Source organism: Mus musculus, chromosome 10 (assembly GCF_000001635.26).
Source record: "Mus musculus strain C57BL/6J chromosome 10, GRCm38.p6 C57BL/6J".
In the NCBI taxonomy this organism is placed as follows: domain Eukaryota; kingdom Metazoa; phylum Chordata; class Mammalia; order Rodentia; family Muridae; genus Mus; species Mus musculus.
This window is the reverse complement of record NC_000076.6, coordinates 53,348,118-53,364,567: the sequence shown is the minus strand read 5'-3', so window position 1 is coordinate 53,364,567 and position 16,450 is coordinate 53,348,118. Positions and strand designations below refer to the sequence as shown.

General features: G+C 39.4%; 1 protein-coding gene across 4 annotated transcripts in view; it reads left to right on the top strand.

The window, feature by feature from the left end:
• The window catches only part of Cep85l (centrosomal protein 85-like), a 106,443-nt gene that overhangs the window by 15,316 nt on the left and 74,677 nt on the right, over positions 1 to 16,450 (top strand). For 3 of the 4 annotated variants that reach the window (XM_017313744.2, XM_017313743.2, NM_001204983.2), the window contains 2 exons: positions 6,361 to 6,519; positions 15,309 to 16,096. In XM_017313744.2, the coding sequence (XP_017169233.1) occupies positions 15,383 to 16,096 (714 nt within the window). In that variant the 5' untranslated portion in view covers positions 6,361 to 6,519; positions 15,309 to 15,382. Of the gene's footprint in view, positions 1 to 6,360; positions 6,520 to 14,067; positions 14,853 to 15,308; positions 16,097 to 16,450 lie in introns of those variants that run through there. The other variant, XM_006512494.4, reaches the window with a different exon arrangement.

The following is a 16,450-nucleotide window of genomic DNA, read 5'->3' as shown; positions in this document are numbered from 1 at the left end:
CTGTGAAGAGTTTCAGATTGTTTGGCTATATGGGTTAGTCCAGAGGTTGATTCTTGGGACTGTGCCATAGATTGATTTCTGCTGATGAGAAGGGTTAAGGGAGTTGAAGGCCACTGCTTGAACCTCATGACAATGTACTTTGTTTAGCCATTCAGAGTTGCTAAAACTGTACAATATTTACACTTATGTGGTACAGTTCCAGTGTTCTTTGATATTTTCCCCCATTTTGTTGTATTTTGTTTAAAAATATTGGTGTCTGAGTTTAAGACCCACTAATGACAAGCAGCTTGTATTTTGAAAGATACTGTGGTGGAGGTGGAGACAGGAGGATTAAGAATTCAAAGAGCTTAAGACCATTCACAGCTGCATAGTGAGTTCCAGGCCATCCTGGTAATGAGGCACTGTTTTCCCCCTCCCCCAGTCTGTTATTTATATTTATATTTATGCTGCACATCCAGTGTTTAATGTTAACTTGTATATTTGCTTTATCATGTGCTATGCTTGTTTTTTGGGGCTTTTTGTCATCAGTTTAGGAGAAAATTTATTTTTATCCTAAGTGCAGTTACAGTATATACATTATGGAAGATTTGGTACTAATGCATTTATTTGATTTATTTGTGCTCAAACTTCAGAAAAAAATACAGTAGGTGACTCTTTGTCTGATGATCATTTTTCTGTATTTACAGTGAGAGAAATAAAGATTTTTCTTTTTGGTCTTATCCTCAGCCATTTCCAGGAGTTGAAGTTAGTATTTAAAAACTGGTATATAAGCCCTTCCTTTCCATTGTGTAGGGTCACTAGATTTTTATGTCCTCAGAACAGAGGTTTTGTCTTGTGACAGAGGAGTCAGCAAGCCCCGTTGGTACTCTTGTCTCTGTCTCCCCAGTACTGGGCTCCCAGGTATGGGTTGTAACTGGCTTTGTGTGGGAGCTAAGGCTTGAGTTCAGGTCCTCACGCTGTGCAGCAAGGACTTTTCTGATTGTATTAGTCAGGGTTCTTTAGACTCACAGAACTTAATGCATGTCTCTCTATATTAAGGGAATTTGTTGGAATGACTTGCAGTCTGCAATCCAACTAACCCAACAGTGGGCAGCTGTGAATGGAAAGTTCAAGAATCTAGTAGTTTCTTAATCCCACAAGGCTAGGTGTTTCAGCTGGTCTTCTGTATAAACTGGAATCCCAAAGAAGTAGGTTCCAACAGATGTGCTGTCAAATAAGTGCAAACAGGTGAAGAAGAGAGGACCTTCCTTTTTTCCATTGTCCTTATGTAGACCTCCAGCAGAAGGTATGGCCCAGATTAAAGGTGTGTACCACCACTCCTAGATTTGGAACTTACTCAGTCCCTGTCTGGCCTTGAACTCAAATCTGGTTGCCTTTGTCTCTTCTTTAAGTTTGAAATATAGTTCCCACCATTGGCCTTCAATATTCTCTGAGCTCAGAGGAAGGAGAGTATCTGGAGAGGTCTCAGTGGTTGAAGGTGCTGGTGAATTACTAAGCCAATTCCAGATATTTAAAAGATTTGTCTTTATGCTTCTGCTCCTCTAGAGCCACTCCTGGTACCAACTTCTGTCTCAGTTAGGCTTTCCAGTGCTGTGAAAAGACACCATGGCCAACGCAACTCTTATAAGGACACCATTTAATTAGGGCTGGCTTACAGGTTTAGAGATTCAGTCCGTTCTTATCAGGATGGGAAGCACAACAGCATCCAGGCAGGCAGGTGCTGGAGGAACTGGGAGTTCTACAACTTGTTCCAAAGGCAAACAGAAGACTGGCTTCCAGACAGCTAGGAGGAAGCTCTCTTAAAGCCTACTCCCAAAGTGACACACTTCCTCCAGCAAGTCTACACATACTCCAACAAGGCCACACTTCCTAATAGTGCCACTCACTGGGCCAAGCATATTCAAACCACCACACTGACTGAGCCATCTCTGCAGACATTAACTTTATCCATTTTTGTTTTCAGGTTATTTTGTGAGTATTTACATATAATTTTGTATTTTTGACAGTCTCATACATATCTAAAATGTATCTGAGCATTTCCACCTCCAATTCCTCCCTCCTACCTGTATCCAAAACTCCTCTAACATATGCTTTTCCCACCTTCATAGCCCATTGGGTCTGCACATGGGCAACCCACCAGTGGTCACATCCCAAAGAAATATGTCTTCTCATTCATTAGCACCCATCAACTGCCAGTAGCCGCTCAGCTCTCAGCTACGGGTAGACTCTTATGAGCCATTCCCCATCTATGCTAGAGTTGTTGATTGACTTGGTTTTCTGCAGCTACCTATAGCTGCTGTGATTCATGAATGCAGTGGCAGTGCCATGGCTGGAAAGCAGCGTTTTACCAGTTTTGTATTTCTAAACACTTGGATTTCAGTAGTCTGACTAGCTTTTGAATATATCCATTTATTTCAGAAGAGGCCAGTAAGTAAGATTTCCATGAAAGAATATCCTAAGACTTTAGCACTTAAATGACAAAATTACTGGTCTTATGGTAAGCATTTTTTTTTTTAAAGGAAATAAGGCATTTTTCAAATTTACTAAATTTAATTGTAGTAATTTAAAATAAAATAAAAGCATAGCAGTCAGAGCTGTCATCAGCTATCTTGACAGCTAGAGAAAATTCCCAGCAGTGTTTGGATGGGATTTGTTCCAGTCCCTTTGTGTTTTCTTCATTCTGTTATAAAATCAGACTGAAGAGAGGTTAGAGACCAGTGAGTGGGCTTTGTCCTGCCAGTATTTACTTATTTATTTATTTATTTATTTTTAAGATTTATTTATTTTATATAAGTACACTGTTGCTGTCTTCAGACACATCAGAAGAGGTCACCATTACATACAGATGGTTGTGAGTCGCCATGTGGTTGCTGGGAATTGAACTCAGGATCTCTCGAAGAGCAGTCAGGGCTCTTAACCATTGAGCCATCTCTCTATCTAGCCCCTTTGCCCAGCCAGTCTTACTGCCCAGAGGAATACAGGAACTGGTGACTGTGGTGTGATGTAAATTCTAGATGACTTAAAATCTGAGGTAGAAAATTTTCTCTGAGTCAAATTTATTCTACTTAAACTAACAGTGTAAGCATTTTAGATCCTTATTATTACTACTGGCTTTTGCATTTATTTCCCTATTTATTACTGTGTGTGCATTTGTGTGTGTCTGAGTACACCCAACCCAGCTCAGATATCAAAGTCAAATGATGGCTTGTGAGAGTTGGTTCTCTCCTTCCACCTTGTGGGTTCGGAGGATCCAACTCAGGTGGTCAGGTGTGCTGGCAAGCACCTTTCCTTGCTAAGCTATCTGGTCAACAGGCAAAGTTCTGTTCCATTCACCCCTTAATTTATTGAAAATTTTTGTTAAAGAACTGTCTTTTGTCTAGAGAGCCACTCTCTTGGGGGTTGGGGGTTAGGAGTTGGGGTGGCATAGGGTTTTCTTATATAGATAGCCCATGCTGGACTGGAACTTGTACACTTTTATTCTGATACTCCTGCCTCAGACTGGCAAGCTGAGCATATTTCTCCAATTCCTCCTCCTCCTCCTTTTTTTTTTTTTTTTTTTTTTGCAATGCAATTAACACTGTCTTTAGGAGTATATGGGGGTATTTTGTTCTTTGTTCCAGTGTCTTGGCTAGGCTGTCCTTTGAATTTCACATTAATTATATCAGTGAGCTTGGATTTTTTTAAATCACTTTTTAAAATCCATCTGTATATTTCTTGGGTTTGTATTTTTATTTATCTAATTTAATTTTTTTTGAGGGGGCATTGAAATATATTTATACTCTTGTTAATGCTTTTAGGTGACAGTTGATGATTTTACTCATTTCATAATGGCCCTTTTTTGTGTTCTTGAATACAAGTCCGAAGTGTAGCTTATAAGGTTGCAGGCTACCTTATAAGGAAATGATGAAGCTATGTATCTGAGCAACTAATTAAGGAGAGGCCTTAATCTACACAGAAAGTCCCTAATATGTGGTAGCTGGACCTGATGCAAGAATGCTGAATACATAGTAGGGACTGCCTTCAAAGTTCATCTTTCCTTGTGCTAGTGACATGCTACTTGTGGTTGAAGCTCAGTTCGTTGACTAAACAGAAGGACAATGATACTCTACAGTATTTGGTGCCACTGAACATGATATATTTTAAAGCTTATCAGAATATAATACATTTTAAGTAAGGGAACACTTGTATTCTTTTGTTATGTCAAGAGTTTCTAAAAGTGAAGGTACAATGTTTTAGACTTACTATTATCTTTTTGGTAGATTTTAAATATTTTTAGTATGTGCTAGATTCCAGGTATTAAGGTTGCAGTCATTTGCTCTGCGAGTCTGTTGAACAGGTGATATTGAAGTACAGCGAGGGAAGGTATAGATTCTTCTGGGCATTGTTGTCCAGAGTTTCCCTGGTTCTCCCGGTCTGTACTAGTGTTTCCAGAGAAACAGACCCAATAGGGATGATGATTCTGGAGCTGGCTTAGATGCCAGATCTCGTGAACTGGCAAACAGGAGACTAAACTTGCTGAGGGTATTGTTCTAGTCTTAGCTAGAAGGCTCAACATACAGGAAGGACCTTTGCTCCAATTCAAGTCCAAACACAAGAAAAGCCAATGTTTTAGTTTGGGGGTCAACAGGAATGAAAAAAAAGGTTCCCAATTTAGTTTTTTGTCCATTCAAGTGTTTAGCTGGTTGGATATAAAGTCTGCTTCCATTGAGGACATCAGAGTCGTTCATTATGGCTACCAATGTAAATGTTACCCCAGACCAAGAATATTCTTATCGAAATGTTTGTCCAGTGAGATGGCTCAGCAGGTAAAGGCACTTGCACCTAAGCCGGTGACTTCTGTGTGATTCCCCAGGAGCCACACGGTGTAAGAGAAAACAGTCCGTGCTGCTTGTCCTCTGACCTCCACATAAACACTGCTATGTGCTACGTGCACTTGCACGCTTGTACTCATCATCTTTCTTTCTTTCTCTAAATACGTGTAATGAAATTTGTTTTAGGAAATGTTTGTCTAAATATATAAACACCCTATGGCCCAGTGATACAGTCAAGTTCACATACAAAATTAACAATGACTCAAATTTGACCTTGTCTAAGATTGATATACCATATAGTTAAACTGAGACTGTTTTACTTTGGAAAAAGACATTTAAACTACTTGTCTTTCTAATACTCAAAGAAAATAAATTTCCCTTAGTAAGACATTTAGGAATTACTATATCACAATCACCTTGACTTGCTGTTACGTACTCTAGGAAGAGCAATCCTTTTTTTCCAAATAGCGGAATGAATGAACAGGCTGAATCATTTATGACGAGACAGTTGGACTTTGAGAGTGCTAGAATTTTTGCAAAGCTAACTGCTTTCTGTTTTAACTCTGTCATTAGTTGGTTTGTTTGTGCTTGGTTGGTTTTGACAGTGCACAGAAACATACCTAATAATGAAAGTGTAAAATCCAGTGTGAAGCTCTGCAGCTTTGGAATGGCTCTTCTAAGGTACAAATGTTCACTGAGCTCTATAGACTTTGGGCTGAGTTAATTTTGTGCACTTTAATTTGTTTTTCACTTGAAACTTTTAAATGAAGTTTTAGTAAATTATTTATCAAAAGATATTAAAGAAACAAAATAAATTCTTTTTAAAATAAAATGGTATTTGAAGTGGCTAGTTTATAGTGGAAACTTTATTTTTAAATCTTTCATGATGAGTGGAAGATTCAAGTAGACCTTCCCTAAAGTCCAGCTATAGCTAAGACCTGTGTGTGGAGTCAGAGGTGTCTGCTGGAACAGCTCTGGGACAGACTGTTGACATTTCTGGTTTCTTTTTTCTTTTGTTTATTTTTGAGACCCTGTCTTAGTAGTCCAGGTGGGGCTCCCCCTCAGTGTATAGCTGAAGCTGTCCCTGAGCTCTTTGTCTTCCTGCCTGCATTTCCCGAGTGCTGGGATAATGGTTGTGCACCAGCACATAAGGCCAAATTGGATTTGCTTTTCGTTTGCTTGTTCGTTTTTTGTTTTTGTTTCTGTTTTGTTTTGTTTTTGCTTTTTTTGAGACAGGGTCTCCCTAGAATTCCTGGTTGTCCTGGAACTTGCTGGGTAGACTAAGCTGTCTTCAAACTCAGAGATCTTTAAGACCTGCCTGTCTCTGCCTCTGTGTCCTGCGATTACTCCCAGCCTTGGATTATGACTTTAAGTCAGACAGATAGCAGCCCATCTTTAGCAGCTCAAGAACTAGAGGCAGAGGAAAGCTCTGCTGTCAGAGTAACAGAGTCTGCATCCTCTTGTCAGCCCTGGGATATGTAGGGTAGCTGCTGCTTTTCTTTTTAGACAGATATTGCACATGTCCTAATGGTGTCTTTTTTCCTCGCAGGCTCAGATTATTCGTCAGCATGGTTACCTGGTAATGAATCATTATGGCAGGCCACAGCTGTTCCATCTAACCATCGAAATAACCACCTCAGAAGACACAGCATAACGTCTGATAGTGGAGACACTGGCATTGGCACTTCTTGTTCTGACAGCGTGGAAGGTAAGCTAATGGAGAATGGTTTAAGAGTCAGTTCTGAAGATTGTAAGGAAGTGCTTAGGCTGATGGTAATATTCAGTATTGCTATATATTAAATATCAAATTAAATTCTGATTATATTTCATTTTCCCCTGCATTCAAAAAGGATTTTTATTTTCATTTATGTATATTTTCAGAGCACCAGTAAAGTTAACTAAAGATGAAAGTGATTTCCCATATACTTCTTACCCCACACATATACATCCTTCCTTATTATCACTGTTCAACCAGAGTAGTACATTCATCATAATAGATGAACTCGTATCGCCACTTATTGTATTACTTACTTTGCGTTGCTATGATAAGACCCCAATACTGAGACAGTATCTAATACAGTTCTAGAGGGTTAGCATGTATGAAGGGGGAACAGAGGTTCTGGGCAGTAAGCTGCTAGAGCAGGAGCTGAGCGCTCACATCTTGAGCCCTAAACAGGAGTCAGAGAGTGCACTGGGAAGGGCTGGAATCTTTTGATACCTCAAGCCTGTTCCAGTGACTTACTCACCCTCCTTTAACAAGACCATACCTCCTAATCCTTCCCAAACAGTTCTACCAAGGATTCAGACATTTGAGCCTATGGGGACCGTTGCCATTTGAATGTACCACAATTGCACTTGGATGGTTAATTTTCATTTTACCTTCAGAGGATTTTGAATTATCTAGGAGAGTTTAACTGAAGTAGGAAGACCTGGGTCCTAGAATCAGGTTTATTATTTTTTTTAAAGGAAAGAAAAACAGTCATATTAGGATAAGAATGTGAAAGATAATTCTAGGAATGATCAGATTAATAACTTAAACAATTGTTAGCATATGGGCATAATGTCCTATCTTTAATCCCAGAACTTGAGAGATACAGGCAGGCAGATATCTGTGAGTTCCAGGTAGCCAGGGGCTACATAGTAAGTAAGAACTTGCCTCCTTACCCCAAATGAACTGTTAAATTTGTTAGAAGGCCCCAAGTATCTAAACCCTAAATCAGCATATAGACCCACGAGTCCTTAGAATGGCTTGGGTGCTGCTGTTCCAGGTTTGTTGTGAATTGTCACCACTTACATAGCTTATGTCTATGCAAATCAGCAGGGAAGATTCACCTTTATTTCCTTGAAGGTTTTAGACTGTGTAAAACCAGGATGTTGGGAAGCTCTTTTCTCTGAAGGCCTTAGGCAAAAGGCATGGGGTTTTCTGGCAGCCTATGACATCCTTTCCTGGTCGCTGTCTCCTTTTCATGTCCTCTTTGTCTTTAGATCTTGCTCTTTCTTTTCCTTATAAGGTAAATGCATTTGAAAGTACCAGTCAGTCGCATTTGTTTCTGCCTAATTCTATCTGATATCTTCATTTTGATTTCATCTGCAAAAAACTGACTTTCAAATGAATTCATATTTACAGGGGTGGGTGTGTGGGGGGAGGACAGACAGGTAAACAAGAGAGAGAACAATTTTAGTGTATCTTAAGTATGATATGACATTAACAGACACTTTTCAGTTCATGATGTTTTATACACCTTATGAGGTTAAACAGAAAAGTATAAAAAGTGCTAGAGAGTAAACTAAAGCAGGGGCACTGGGCTTGAAAATTTTATCAGTGTTTTTAATTAGTCTCATTAATAAACTTTAAAAGTTATTAATAAACATCCTGATGTGGCAAAGATAACAGAACAGGGATCTAGAAGTTTGACTTAAAAACTCAATAATTGTATAATGAATTCCTTAAGCTCAAAAGAATATTATGTTAATCAGAGAATTATAGAAATTCCCAGCTGGAAGCCTTCTTTCCTTAATTTAGCTAAGAGAACTTTAAAAATACCTTCTGTATATCTCAGGACTTGTGAAGACTGGAGTGCTGTTGTCTTCATAACAGTGACTAGCAGGACACCTGAACATCCGTCACTGAGAAGACTGTAGTTTTCATAAATTCCCAAACTCGTGGATTTTCCTCTATATTATTATTATTGTTATGTTATCATCATTATTATTATCAAACATCTATTATTAGTTTGTGCTTTCACTTCCAATCTACTTCATAACTGTAGTTTTGCTACTTTAATGAATTGTAATGTAAATATCTGATTTACAGTGTATTTGATACCCCTGAAGGGATCCTGACCTACAGGTTGAGAACCACTGACTTAGAAGCTAGTGTTATTTACTTATTCTTTCTATATGGGTAAAACTGTCAAGATGTGAAGACAGGGCAAGTAGGGTAGAAATCTTAGGAAGGATAAGGAATTTGAAGAATTGTGACTACAAACGAGATAGAACTTATAGAAGACTCAGTATGCATAACAGAAGCATGCCATTTCTGTGGAAAATGAATCAGAATTGTGGTTTGAATGGTGAATTTTACTCTCGTGGTTTGAAAGAGAATGGCCTCATAGGCTCAAGATGTGTGAACACTTGGTCTCTGGTGGGGCTGCTTGGTAGGGTTAGGAGATGTGGCTTTGTTGGAGGAGGTGTGTACCAGGTTAGGCTTTGGTGATTTAAACAGTGAGTCATTTCCAATTCATGCTCTCTGTATGTGCCTGTGGTTTAAGATGGAGCGTTCAGATTTCTGCTGCAGCCACCTTGCCTCTGGACTCTCGTCCCTTTGGAACAGTAAGCCCAGATAAACTCTGTCTCTTATAAGTTCCCTAAGAGTGCTTATTTAGTAGGAAAGGCTACTGTCTTTTTTGATATAACACTTGGTTTTTAGTGTATATTTTCTCTTCTGAATTGTTGTTTTGCCTTTCATGATTTCTGTGGCTGGAAACGATTGCTGTGTTGTGATTCCCCATGCTCTTTGGCAGATGTCCCCAAGTCCATTTTCACTATTCAATTTGCTTCATGGCATATCTTTTTAGTAAGGACTAAAAGTAACTACTATGGAGAATTGCTGAATGCTCAGTAACCTTGTGTTAGAACACAGCTTATGGATTGATGTTTATATACAACATGAGCTTTAAAGTACACTGTTTTCTGGGTTGTTTTATAACAGTGTCATATGAAAGTGATGTATGTGCTCAATCCTTGGTTCTGGAAATTGTCCTTTATTAACCAAAAATCTGTATTTTTATTATTTATACAATTAATCTAAGCTTGCTTACCTAGTTTTTCTTCTTTTTTCAGTATTGGGGGTTGACCTAGGGCTTAGCACACATTAGGCAATGTCTGACCATTAAGCTATGCCCACAGCTAATATACCTTTGTACAACATATACTACTGAACATGCATACAACAACCTCTAGAGTAGTTAGCTCCTTTTTCTAGTCAAGGCTTTTTACTATAACTTCTACTTGAGAAGTTCCTCCCATGGCATATTGTCATATTAATTTTTTAAACAATATATATTTTGTTTAAGTGTTGCCAAATGTAATCTGAACTTACTTAAACATTTCAAATAAAACATTCCACAAAGTATTTTAATAAGCTTTCTTCAAGCCTTTTGTTGGTGATATGTCCAAATAATACTATACCGCATCTTATAATTCAAAGATTTAACCTATTATAATTTACTTAGGGACTAATTTATTCCAGTCATTATCTATACTAAATGCCAGTTCAATTTTTGAGTATAGATAAGACTGCATGTAATAGTTTTGATTTTAATTCAGTGGTATATTGCTTTAAATACTACATGTGTCAAGCCAGTCAACAAACATTGAACTGTCCCAAACAAATGGCATAGCTCCTGCTAGGTGTGTGTTATTTATCTGTAAAACAAACAACAGAACCTCACTTTGTACTTACTGTACTATACTACTTTTAGTAGTCAGGTTTGGGTTATTGTTTAAGAATACTTACAGTAAAGAAAGGTACAGAGAGAGTCAAGTTTTTGCTTTTGCCAGTTTCCTCTGCTAATTTTCTTAGGGGATGATAGGCTTCTCCAATTAATTTCATTTACTTTAAATAAACATCCATAAAATTAAAGTCTTATTAATCATATCTTCATTAGTTGTTTTTATTTGACAGTAGGCCATTTAATACTTTGTGCTCTGAGCTCATTCTGTATATTCCTATGAGAGGATCATTTTGATACATTGTTTTCATCTTACAAGCAAAATCTAGGGCTCTCTCTGAGGTAAGAGTTTGCTTAGTCACTTATTTGCGTAGCTGTCACTTAGTGTCTCCTATGTGTTAGATCTAGTGCTATCTAATTGTTAGAAATGAAGCAGGTATTTCCCCTATTTGTATATCTGTGGTCGAGTGGAGAAGATAGCAAGTATTGTAATGTAGGTAAGCAGTCTGGTGAGTGAAGCAATGCTGGGAGGTAAGGACAGATGTCGTGCAGCAGATGGCTGGTGAAATGTACAAATACCTGTCTTGTGCATTTCAGGAGAAACTGGCAGAATGATGTTTAAGCCATCAGATGATGGTAGGTGTTGGCTGGGCAGGCTTAGGGAAGTGCAGTGTTAGTTAGAGAGCAGCTTGCTCAGAGTCTGGGAGGAAGAAGTGTACTGGGCTTTATGTGCTAATGTAAATGATAGGTCATAGAAAAGCTAAATTGGATGCCAAGGGAGTATTGGTGTATTTGAGAAGCAGTTGATGGTAACTTATTCACAAGAAGAGACAGAAGCAAGCAGCAAATGAAATCACTTAGGTGATTAAAAAAAGGCACACACACACACACACACACACACACACACACACACACACACACACACGCCCAAGGGAAAAGGAAACCTAGAACCAAAAACCCATACCTTCTCCTCCAGCCTCCTGTTTTTTAGACAGGGTCTTATGTATCCTAGGCTTGGCTTGAACACAACATGTAGCCAAGGGTTTACAGGCATGGGTCATCAGTGCTAATGACTGTGAGATATCACAGTGCTTATGGTCTTAACAGGAATGAAAGTATCTTCTATAAGCCAGGTGTGGTAGTATTCATCTGTGTCAGTCTTGGAAGCCTGAGGCAGGAGAGATTGTGAATTCGGATCCAGAATGGGATACAAGGAAAGTTTAAAATAAGCTTCATCTATATAATAGCTAGATCTTATGTTAAAACCAACTGAACAGAAAAGCCTTATATCTTTCAATATAATATACTTCATATATGATTAAAATTTTAACTGTGAAATCCTGGGGTAAAATCTACCCATCTTAATTGAGAGCAGTTTAGTAATGTGTCCAGAGGTTCAGTGCTCCAGTGGTGGAGCTGGCATTGCCCATCTCACTCTACCTTAAACCCCCACATGCCTATGCCTGCAAAGAACATGGAGGAAAGAAGGCTGCAGTGTTGTCTAGTGTTGTCTGCGAACATTAGATTGAGAAATGGCCCAGGATTCTATTCTGAGGGCTGTGCTTCATTAGCTAGCATAATCTGAGAGTCCATTCTTAAACTGCACATACCTGTAGGTCAAAGCATGCACAAAATATTTTAAAAAATTATCTGAAAATATAGATTACTTTAAAATACTAATTTAAAAGGAAGGTATTATTTGTGGTGTAAAATGTTTTCTCCATATGTTACAGTACCCTATGATTATGGCATTAGCAAAAAGGTTAAAGAAAAATAAAGCCTGTTATTATGAGTGAAAATGATTGCCCTGTGATTAAGGTATCATTACAATTTATATTGTCTAATTATGCTACTACATTTTAAAGCAGAATATTTTGATTTGAGTTTTCATTTATTTATTTATTTAGTTTTTTTTTTTTTTTTTTTTTTGAGACAGGGTTTCTCTATGTAGTCCTGGCTGTCCAGGGACGTACTTTGTAGACCAGGCTGGCCTCGAACTCAGAAATCCACCTGCCTCTGCCTCCCGAGTGCTGGGATTAAAGGCGTGCGCCACCACGCCCGGCTGAGATTTTATTTTTAACTAAAAGCTTATGATTATTATTAGTTGGATCTAGGACAGATTTTTTTTTTGTACTTAATTCCTTTTTGTTATAGGAAGAATAGATCAGAAAAGATGCAGAGGATGGGGGAGATTCTATATAAGAGAAGATAGAACCAGTGTGCTCACAGATAAAAATAGCACAATTTTGAAACAGAAAGCTTAGATTTTTGTTAAAACATCAGAAATGGTATCTGAAATGTAATTCACTTATATTAATGGGTTATAGTGATGTCCTTAAATGGTCTTAGTGGCCATCACTGGCTCTTTTATGGTTTCCTGAGCATTGAGACCCTGTTCTCTAGTTTGTAAAAGCACTGCTTCCCAGATGCTTTCAGATTCCACTGATGGAATTTAGATGTGGGCTAGGTTACATTGCAACAACTTCCACTTGAGATTTGTGACTACAGTTAGGTCATTTAAAGCATATCAGGAATTACCTTGCATTTATCTTTAATTAGGTTTCCTGAGCAAATAATATTTTTAGAAGGTTAACACAGTTATCTAGATCAATCTTTTGCCTCAGAAGGAATAGTCAGCTCCCACCCCATATGCTATCAGATATTTGAGGTCTTGCTTATTCATGTGCTATATGTACATGTTGAGGATGTGTGCATGTGTAGAAATAGACCAGCTTCTGATTTTTAGTTTGACAGCAATGAATTCCAAGTGCTATAATAAGTTATTGTAAGTTTTAAGATAAAATACTTAAAACTGTGAATATTGGTTATGGTTGAACTTGGAATATGTAAGCTTGAAGACTTTAGAACTGGAGTCATACCCAGGGGAATAGTGTTCTCGTGAATTGAGCAGTAAAGTGCTTGTTTAAGTGCTGTTTCTGAGGCCCATTTTACGAGGACTGATCTTATTCTACTGTTGTAAGAATGTGTATTCCAGGTGACTTTTTTTGCATGCCAAGGCTTGAGACTTCCTAGTAAGGAACTTCTAGGAGTAGCTCCTGTCTTCGAGATCCTATTCTACAGACACAATCTGTTGATTGCATTCCGCCTTTAGTGAATTCAAGGGTAGTGGCAAGGAAGCAGCCCTGGCTTTCCCTAAGCATGTTATGAAACATAGAGTGCTGTACACCTGCTATGCTGAGAGGGGAGCAGGAGATGAGAAGTTCAGGGTCATTCTTGATGACATAGCTAGTTTAGTGCTTCCTGGGTTACACGAGGCACTTTCTCAAACAGAGAAGAGACATTAAAATTTAATCTGATGAAGTGACTTTTATCACCAATTGTTGATCTTTTATGCAATTGAGAAATACCAAGCTACCGAATGCAGACATTGCTAGTCCCCAAGGGGCAGCTAAGCCTGGTGATTAGGTTTCAGTGTCTTCAATATCATGGAAAGTAGACCGTCACCTGGTGTGGTATTCACACGTCTCTAACAGTGTTCTGCAGATATTTCAGTCTTTTGAGAGTCATAAAAACGCTTTGTAGAAATATGGCTCCCTGAAGAGAAATTAAGACCTCGTGGAAAGTAATGTGAAAGCCAGGTTTTCCTTGGCTGAGGGGATGGGGAGCAGGGTCATCCACTAGGTTTCAGACATGAAAAAGCATAAAAGATAATGAGAACAGATAACGATGACTCTGGAAGCCATTGGATAGTCTACAAAAATCTCAGTATCAGGGTTGGACTCAGGTGGTCTAGGAGGCCACTTAGGCCCCTGGTAGGATACAGTCATTTACTATTGGTAACTCCTCAGCACTGATGGAGCTGTGTTGCTAGAGACTTCATATATATTGGTCTCAGGATGCCAAGAAATCAAGCTGGAACTGGGATGGAAGCCTCCTTCCCACTCTTCAGCTCTAGTGTTAGGCAGGCTGCAGACCCAAGTGTTACAGGACTGACAGGCAAGGCAAAATGTGCCTCCTGGTGCAGTAGTGGCATGTCAGTAATAAGGGAGCATGTGCTCTCTGGTCAGTTTGTAGCCCTGCCCACTGGAAGGAATCCACACCTATTACTACCATCTTGGTCAAAATTCTTTGGCTGGGGAGGTCATGGGCCCTAGAGGGGAAGTTGCTGCTATTTTTCTGCTCAGTAGACATGATGTGTCCATCAATTTGTTTTCCAAAAAACTGTGTTTGTATCCATAGGTTAAGTGCTACTGTCAGCTTTGGTCAGAGAAGCCCCTGTTTTTACAGTAGGTAGCAATAACTGCAGAGACTTAGAACTGGTCAGAGTGCTGAGAATAAGGGACTACTAAATGCTCGGCTATAACAGAAATTCTCTATCACCCACTTCAAGGCTCAGGGAATATTGTAGAAGATGGGTGGAAAGGATGTAAGAGCCAGAGAAGGAATGGAATGGGTCAGAACAGTCTTCAGAATCTGACATCACCATTGCCCTCTTGATCTCATAGCTGTTGTGGTTCCTAGCACAAGATCTGCGCAAGATTGTACCTGCAGGATTCTGTCATGGGTGGGACTAGGAAAAGGAAGAAGGGCAGTGAACATCCCTGCCCAGCCCTCTAGGCAGCTAAAGGTAGCTAGGGGATTTGGGCTTATTAGACACCACTGTTCCCTGAGCTCAGATCACTGTCCAGTTAGGGGAGGGAAAGGCATTTTCTTCAGTGTGGTAGCAGTGTTGAGGAGTGTGTGTGCTCTGTAAATATCCCTCTCCCAGAACCTTACAGCAGCAACCCTAATGGACCTCACTTGCCCATCAAGAATAGACATAGGCAGGGCAGTAGAAGATGACTCTGGTGGGAACAGATAGGGAACAGAGAGAGAAACAGGGGCAGGGATAATGTTTGAAACTATGCTGCCTTGTTTCTGATAACTTTCAAGGCATAATAGTACTAGCAATTTCCTCATTTTGAGGAATCACATCAGAAATACACTGAGAAGCCACACTCGGATGTTTACTTTAGCATTTTGCATTTTATCTTATTTTAAACCTGCTGATTGAAACTGACTTGGCAATCCTTTCTCATTGCAGATCATTCAACTTCAAGTGGCACGTTATCTTTCAAGCCTAGTCGATCATTGGTCACTCTTCCCACTGCCCATGTGATGCCATCTAACTCCAGTGCTTCCGTTTCCAAACATAGGGAATCTCTAACACCAGATGGCTCTAAATGGAGTACTAGCCTCATGCAGACATTGGGAGACCACAGCAGAGGGGAGCGGGACTCCTCCCTAGACATGAAGGACTTCAGGCCCCTGAGGAAATGGTCATCTTTGTCCAAACTTACTGCCCCAGATACCCGCAACCACAGTGGCATTGCATACCCGCAAGAGCTGAGGAATAGCTTGGAGATGACAGGGAAGGGCAAGCCTTTTATGTCCCACTTACGGACCTTTGGGCCAAGTTGCTTACATGACAGTATGGAGCTGCTTAAGCTGGAAGACAAGGAAATAAATAAAAAGCGGTCATCAACTCTGGACTGCAAATATAAATTTGAGAGCTGCAACAAAGAAGATGTCAGAGTCTCTTCCTCTGCTCTCAGGAGACAGACTTTAGACATGACATACAGTGCCTTACCTGAGAGCAAGCCCATTGTGACAGGCTCAGAGACTTTTGAGTCTCCAAAGTATTTAATGCTGGGCCAGCAGGCAGTAGGTGGAGTTCCCATTCAACCTTCTGTGAGGACTCAGATGTGGCTGACAGAGCAGTTACGGACAAACCCATTGGAAGGCAGAACCACAGACGATTCTTACAGTTTAGCTCCTTGGCAACAGCCACAAACTGAAGAGTTTCAGCAAGGAAGTGAGACGCCAATGCAGGTAAGGCTGAAAACCTAGTGTTTGCTTCCCTCCAGTGGATGTTTTATGTATTGCAGCAAGTACACAAGTTAAAAAAACCGTTAAGTGCTATAAAATTGACACACTGTGTTTAGAAAAACTTACAAATCTTTTGAGATTAATTAATTTGATAGCCTTAAACATTGTACTTAACTTGGCCTTTACTTTCTCTCTTGTTAAGTAGGCATAGAAATTAAACACATTCAGTTGAAAGAAACGGAAAACAGACAGAAGCTGTCACGGTATCATAGGAAGGAAACTGATTGGAACAAACAGGCCGTGGACTTTGTTCTGATCATGTCACATTTAGAGCTTGGATATTTTTTTTCTTTTTCT